The sequence below is a fragment of the Episyrphus balteatus genome, chromosome 1 (genome assembly GCF_945859705.1).
Source record: "Episyrphus balteatus chromosome 1, idEpiBalt1.1, whole genome shotgun sequence".
Classification (NCBI taxonomy): domain Eukaryota; kingdom Metazoa; phylum Arthropoda; class Insecta; order Diptera; family Syrphidae; genus Episyrphus; species Episyrphus balteatus.
This window is the reverse complement of record NC_079134.1, coordinates 112,822,938-112,831,228: the sequence shown is the minus strand read 5'-3', so window position 1 is coordinate 112,831,228 and position 8,291 is coordinate 112,822,938. Positions and strand designations below refer to the sequence as shown.

General features: G+C 30.6%; 1 protein-coding gene across 1 annotated transcript; it reads right to left on the bottom strand.

Annotated features, from left to right (window-relative positions):
* Window positions 1-2,849: 2,849 nt before the first annotated feature.
* On the bottom strand, window positions 2,850-7,796 carry LOC129906977 (protein krueppel). The gene is made up of 2 exons (XM_055982980.1): window positions 7,049-7,796; window positions 2,850-5,394 (listed from the first exon to the last, which is right to left on the bottom strand). Exons 1-2 carry the CDS (start codon window positions 7,083-7,085, stop codon window positions 3,914-3,916), a joined length of 1,518 nt encoding a protein of 505 aa, XP_055838955.1. The 5' UTR covers window positions 7,086-7,796; the 3' UTR covers window positions 2,850-3,913.
* Window positions 7,797-8,291: the final 495 nt, after the last annotated feature.

Sequence of the window (8,291 nt, the reverse complement as noted above, 5' to 3'; positions counted from 1 at the left end):
CAATTTCTATAAGATTCGGACAAAACTTGTGCATCTTAGAAGGTACGACAACATTATTTAAATGATAAATGGGAAGTTTAATCCTTGCCTCAACATTATATTTTTAAAATATTGGTCAAAATTAGGTTAATTCAAACATTTTTTCTGTATCTTATTCTAAGTTCTTTCAACAAGCGTACCTACTTACCATACCTCTAAACACATAATGAGAAATCAAATTAACAATTTATTAATTAATCCATAAATAGTGGGTGGATATTCTGCTTTATTTTAGTTAATAAGATTTGATAGAACACTAAGTAGCATCAAAACCATTTTTATAAAAAGATAGAACCCATTTAAATAGATTAATTAATACCTTCCAACACCAATTAAATTATAAAGAAAAAACGCAAAGCAGTACAGTGACAGTATTGTTAAATTATAAAAATATCCTTAATTTCGATTGTAAAAGATTCAATTTCTACTTTACTTCAGTTTTTCCAAATTATATATTTATTAATGTAATATAAATAAATAAATAAATTAATGGTAGCTATGATCTTTCCCGAATTTTTCTTTGCTAATATTTTTAAAGTAATTTGCTATTGTTATGTTTCTATTAAAATAGCAATGAAATTACTTCTTTGTAACTCATGTCATGGAGGCCATGAATTATTAGTTTCAAAAATTATATATTATAATATACCTAAAAACAAAATAATCAATGCAGTCCTTGCAGTATTATTTAAGTAATTTTTTGTATAGCTCTATGCCTTTTGACAAACTTATCGTTCTGTATCAAAGAAAAGCAAATTTGTATAAAGACACGAATACAGTAAAAAAGAAGACAGTGGATGATCGCGCAAATATTTAAAATGACATATTCTTACGTCCTTATAATTTAATCACTTAAAGAGTTTAAAAACGCGTGTTTTCAAATGTAGACTTTAGATACAATTTGTAAATTAAGAAAATCAGTATTTTCAATTAAAGTACATAGATTGACTTTCTCTGATTAGTTCTTATATACCACCTATTGTTTGAACAAGAAAAAAGTTTTTTTTTTTTTACTGGTTAATTTTCAATAAAACTATTTGACCTTTACTTTTCTTTACTGCGTCTCGCCGCGTGTTCACCAACCTTACTGATATACGAATTTACATGTAGGTATCTAAAGATTTTTTTTTCGAGATTTGGTATTAAAGTTGAACTCAATGTACATATGTGCGATTTTTTGTATAGAGATGATATACCATGTTAATTTCAACTTATAATTTCCAAAGAAGAAAAGAGATACCGAAAAGATACAAATGGATTTTAAAAAAGGAAATTTGGTTTTTTAAGAAACCAAAAGTATAGGACATATAGCCCTATTCTGAATGAAATCTCCCGGGGGATTGTGGTTGAGAGGGGGGCTGGGGCTCTCACCGAAAAATTCACACAATATATGTAGTTCCTTTTACGTTTAAATTTTGTTCCCTTTTCGTTAATAATGATGAAAAAGCAAAAGTGAGCAACATTTTACTAAGCTTTTTTAATTGAGGGCCTTTTCCCGAACACATTCCCCTGGAGTTTTCATTCAGAAAAACATTTTTGATCCTTCAACAACAAAGAATAAGGATTATTATTTCTGGATTTTGGGAATATTTCTTCTTTGTTTAGACTACTAATTAATGTAATAATTTTGTCAAAAAAAAAAATACTTTTTTTATTATATAAAATGGACAATACATCAAATTTTCTATAGGTACCAAAGTGATAAAGACACCTATTTCCTTATATTACCTTAAAAATTAAAATTAATCGGAAATTTAAATACAGTAAGTTGAGTAAAGTTATAAGCCTTACATTAATATCTTTATTTATTTACGAGTTCAACTGCATGAAATCCATAAACATTAACTTAAATCAGTTTATTAAAAACTTTTCTGATTTCACATGCATTTATGTAAAAGCATATTAAATGCAAAAATGTAAACGTTTAAAACATAGGTAATCTATGAATTTTTTAATCACATTGAATGCATTTCGAAATATGTATTTTCATTCCATCTTCAGCAAAAACATTATTCAAAGCGGACTCAGCGTCATACAGGAAGTACGACTCGGGTTTGGATAGAAATCGAAATTTGTAGTGAAAGAATAAAAAAAAAAAAAAAAACCAAGAATTTGGTCCGTTTTCTTTTTTTGAGAAAAAAAGCGTTTAAACTACAAGGAAATGCTTTTAATATTTTCATATTTAAATTTTATTTTTAACTTTTTGGCAGATGACCATCATCATTATAATATTTTCCAATCATTTGATATTAAATAAGTTATTTTTAATACATTCATGATAATAATTTTTTAGCAACTATTTATTTTTTTTAAGAGCTAGGTACTTATTAACATATACGGTATAACATCAACAATTTAAATTAAATATTTTGTATGTGCAATATAGACTGCCATATATTATGAGTGCTTTCTAATAAATATTTAAATTTTCCTAAGCAATTTTTTAAATTAAGTAATATTATATATTAATTATAATCAATTTTACACAAAGAACTCATTATTGCACATTTATTGTTACACCTACTTAATTAATTCACTTAAGATAATTAAAAAAAAAATAATTTATTTACATCAAGAAATAGAAAAATATAACAAAATCAGTTTTGATAGAAACGGATAATTTTCCATTTATCTAAATTCCAATTTATCAACAAAATACTCTTAGTTAACATAAAAACAAAAAAATCAATATTTTTATTTTCATTGAAGTTAAGATTATTAGATTAATATTTTTATTTATTTTTTTTTATTTAGAAAGATTTATTATTTTTTCAAATTTCATATTTTCTCTCACTATTTTCTGAGGAACTTGTATACCATACTTTGAATGATTGCAAACGAAAGGATTTATCGTTACAAACCGTAAAAAAGGATAAAACCAAAAAATCAAATATATCTATGAAACTTTGTCCAACTAAAATATTTATATATTTATTTATTTAATATAAGTTATGTATACATTTTAAATTTATATTAATTTTTTTTTTTGTATATAAATATGACTTTATATATATGTAAGTATCTATATAGTAGTTCTTATGAAGTGAATTACTTATCGTTGGAGGTATTTTTGGTATTCCTGGATTTGTCATGTTTAGAAAAAGGAAAAGTAGGATAACTTGAAGCTTGTGCCATAAAAAATATATGATACAAACAAAGAAAATAAAAACAAAAATAAAACAGAAACAAAAACATTTTAGGTAAACTCTTTTTTATTCTTAAAGGTTTGCATGAAACTATAAATCCATATCTTTATAAAAAAAAAATAACTAAAAACAAAACAGTTAATTTTTGATTTTTTATGAACAATGTTATTATTTTTAAGCATTAAACAATTTTTTAATGAAAAAAAAAATAATTAATTAAATAACCAACTTATAGTTAATTTTGATTGTTTGTCTCACTTTCTTTAAGAAAATTTTCTTCTTAAAAATTAATTTGTTTACAATTAATTAAAACTAAAAAAAAAATAAATTCATATGTTCAATTTTTCGAATTTGGAAATTAATATTTTTCCTAAAAATTTACAATTTTGTTTAAAATTTTATGTACAATTGTCTTCCGATTTCCGATCTTATTGATAAATATAATAAAATTAAAAAAAAAAAAATAATGAAAATATAAATAACAATACAAAATAAAATGGCACAAGTATTTCTTTCGTTTTAAGTTAAGGGTACTCTTTGACTTTACCGTTGTAACTTACAAAATATTTTGTACATATTTTAAATGCATAAATAGTTTACTTTTATATATAAAAAATTATGTGATTTTAAGGGTTGTACTTAGATTAATTCCTGTTTTTCGAAACTTTCTTTTAGATTTTGGTTTTGGGTTACTTTGAACTTATTTACAATTTTATACAGCCATTAACTTATTCAATTCGAACGTTGTGTTTGAGGTCATTCATTTGCTCTTCCAACATTTTTTGTTGCTGACGCATGTAGAGTGTGGCAGCATCATCCAAATCGTCAAGGTCCTCATCGTGATGGAAGGACATTGGTGATGCTGATTCCCGTTGGGATCGAGGCGACCGCATACTAAGGTCTTCAGGTTCCGTTTGTACTGGGACATCTGTGGGAATGTGGACAATTTGAGGTGGAAGACGAAAGACCCGACGGATGTCATGGGGCTTTCGGCAACGTTTGTCACCATCCACACTGCCATTAGCTGACATAGCTCCATCTTCGGAGAGATCCAAAGGTGTCTCATACGCGGCTTGTGCTGATGCTGTTGCAGACATTGATTCATCTGAGCCTCCAAACGAACTGACAGCCGATTTTTGATCACAAAGTGGATAATCTGCTGACATTGCTGGACTAATGGCTGGTGTAGGAGGCGATTGGATACCGCACTTATGATGCATGAGATGGTGTCGCCGACGGAACTTCATGTGGCAGCGGTCACATTCGAAAGGTTTCTCTCCGTTATGTATGAGCATGTGAGACTTGAGTTGGTTTGAATCACTAAAGCGTCCATCGCAAATGTCACAATTGTAGGGTCGTTCTCCAGTATGCACCCTAAGGTGGCGCCTCAAGTTGGCTACTTGTACAAATTGTCGATCGCAATGACTGCAGTGGTAGGGCTTTTCTCCAGTATGTAAACGCATGTGTGTTTTTAGATGATGATCTCTGGTGAAACGTTTATGGCACTCAGGACATTCGAATGGTTTCTCGCCGGTGTGGGTGCGTTCGTGGTTTTGAAGAACATGCTTATAGCCAAAAGATCGACTGCAAATCTTGCAGGTGAAGCTCTTATCACGCGAAGGATCTTTGCTGCCAACAGGACCGTCGTTTGTTGAATTTGGTGATGAGCCACTTGACGGCGGTGAGATTGGACCATTTGGTGTATGGTACATGTCTGAACTGACACCGATATCCATGGATCCAGGTGGAGATTGAAATTCCTTTTTCACTGAGATCTTCCTCGATTTCTTTTGTGAAGCTTCTACATTTCCGCCCGTGCTTGTTGGTGACTGCATTAGATGTGCAACAGAATTCGATGATTTTTGCATCATTGGCGGTGAAATTGGACTGGCTGGTGGCGAGTGTGGTCCTAATGGCAGATTCGCTGACGATGCTGGTGGCCATGCTCCAAATAACGCTGGATGGTGTGGAAACAGCGTCGAAGCTAATGTTGACATTGGCAATTGTGCTGCCATGAATGCTGCCGCTGCTGATCGGTTTGCTGCCAGTAATTGTGGTGAAAGCATTCCGAATGCTGATGCTGCTGCAGCGTGCATAGCTTGTCCACTTTGATGATACATGGCTGATGTATTATTTCCAGACATTGGCGGTGACATAGATAGACTATCAACTTCTTCACGTTTTATTCCTGCTAGGGCGGCGGCTAATCCTGGAATGATAAAGAAAACAGTCGGTTAGTTGGGTTTTATATTTTTTTTTTGAGACACAGCAGGGATTATAAACTGTTTCTAGCTGACCTGCTGTGAAAATTGTAACAAGGACTTTTTTTTAATTTGCTTTGTGTGTCCTTTTTTCTTTGGACTGTCACTGACCTGAGGGTGATTAGGTTAGGTAATATAACAGAAAAGGGACAGTGTGTGTCAAAGTGAAAGTGATTTTCGCAGTTTTAGCCTAAGGTAGTTTTTACTTTGAGTTTCTCATAAACGTTTTTTTCTTCTTTCTGGAAGGAACATTTATTTTTTCTTTGATGCAATACTTGACACGTGCGTTTAGTAAAATGTATCATCAACATCCTTCCTCTATATTCTATACGCACCGCACATGAAGGTATTAGACACATAGAGGACCTTAACCTCTGAAGCCGACAGAAAAGGCGGAAAATGAAGAAATAGGTACACTCCGAGACTCGTCCCAATTCCTTTTCAAGGATAACGGGGCGAAAAATGAATATGTGTGTTTCAGGAACATATGTGAAAAAATCTAACAAAAAAAGGGAAAACGAGTTCATTCAGTTAGCAATACTTGGATGGATGAATTTTAAGAGAACATTACACTTGCATATAAGGTTTATTGTGTGTGAAGTGCATATATGAAAAATTCTCTTAAGAACTGAGTTAAGAGGCTGAAGTGGGGGCGTTAGACCCCATTTTAACCACATGAAAACAGAAGATGTAAAAACAAAAAACAAAAACCACACGAAACAGACGACGAAAAAGACGAAGCAGACGACAACCGGCAGCAAAGAGTATCTGCCATTGAGACGTCGTAATTGCTTTGTCGCTAGACATGTGAATGTGTGTTGTTTTGGATTCGTATAAATGGGCATGGGGTTGAAGGAGGTTTTCACTTGCCAAATGATAAGGAGTTGGTATTAAGAATACAAAATGGGGGTGCAATAAGGGTTGAAAATAAAGCTAAGAAAACCATTAAAAGGAGTAGGCCGGGTTACAAGTTGAATAAAAAACAAACGATTGAATTTTTTTATGAAAGCTCTCAGAGTAGGTACCTATTACTTTCTCTACTGCTATTGTTTTAAAATCGTATACAAATAAATTAAGTTTTTTTTTGTTTTGCTACAGAGAGTGGAAAATTAATTTGCAAAATTAGAATTTGAAACTCTTTTCTGAATAAAAAAAAAACTAGAAAAATTTCTAATTTTGGAAAATTTTGCTCACAAAGTTTAAATTGTTTTAAATACTATTATCTTAAGAAATTGAAATACAAAATAGTTAGTTGGTAATAAGGTATCTATGGGTAAACCAGTAATCACCAGTAAAAAAACGGATTGAATAAGAAAACAAAAAAACTAGTTTCCGGAAATTTATTTACAAAAAAATATTTTAAAGTTCAATTGGTGCATGGGATAAATCTTAAAGTTATAAAAAACACATTAGGAATTTTATTTCTTAATGAAGAAGATTTGTATAAAACTGACAAAACTTGGAAAGTACCGCATTATTATCAAATAAAAGTATCAATTAACTGATTATAACTAGTCGTAAAGCCTTAATGTTCGGAAAAATTAGTTCGGAAGTTTGGAAAAGTTTTAAAAAAATTTATTTCTTATACTATACGATACATACCTCTTGTTTGCGCGTCCTGTAGAAGTGACAAGGCCATAATCGATGTGTTGATTTTTAATAAGTCTTTGTTTTGTATTGGAATATTAATTCCGTTTATTTTGATTCGAAAAACTTTGTTTTTTTTTCACAACACCGAAGTAAAGAAGTAGAGTTCAATGTTTAATCCCAGTAGCAACTCTTTTTTGTCATCACTTTATTCTTAATGTTTTATAGAAAAATAATGTTTTATTTTTTGTACTTGAATGGAGGTAGATTATTGTAATGTTTATTTTAAATTCAATTTGCACTAAAATGTAACACTTGAGGAGTTAGGTATAGTTTATTACGCGTTAAATATTTGTTTTTTTAAGTTCAATGGGTGTGAGGTAGTTGATTAAGTTGAGGTATTTTCGTTGCACAATTTGTTCAATGTTTAAAAAATAATAAATAAAAATATCCACTTGAAAAAAGTGTTCTTCCGAATTTTGTAAGACACGTTCGTGTTTCTTGAGGTTTCTTAGTCGAGTGATTCTTCGAGTAATCTTAACACGTTGTTAAATAGTTTTGAACTGGTGGTAATCCTTGTAGGTATCTTCTTTTATCAAAAAAACAAGTAGGTATATAAGCCAAGGTTTGATATATTTGTTTGTTAAAAAATAATAAAACTCAATATATTTCCCGTTCCTTTTTCAGTTTATACTTTGTTTCAATACGCGTCTTTTTCTAATGTATCTATGGTTCACAACTCGGTGAGAGCCAAATCACGACTGAAATTATTTCGAACGATGGTTCTTAAGAAATATCAAACCGAACGACCGTTTGCAACCCCTAGAATTCATCGAGTACGAGTTATAGATACACCACTACAAGGGTGAATTACTTTTTTTCGGGTGTAGGTATCTATATTTTTTCTTATGCCTATCAATGAGAGGCGCGCATAATATACATACATACCTACCTGAGGCTGAGTTAGAGGGTTTTTTGGTAATTTTGTGTAATGTTTGCATGTGTGTGTGTGTGAATTAGTTGTAATTTCTTGTTTTTCTTTTTATAGGAATCGTAGACGTAGAGTTAAAAGAAAAAGAAAGATAGATTTAAAAAATCTTAGAATAAAATAAAATTTGTCGCCTGATATTATATAAGCCTTTGTGTGTTGGTTTCTTGTTTTTCCTGCTCTGATTCTCTCATTTGTACTTTTAACTCTCTTTAGAGGACTCTTTATTATGTTCTTTTTTTGGACTACGTAGGTATATAGATACTTTTT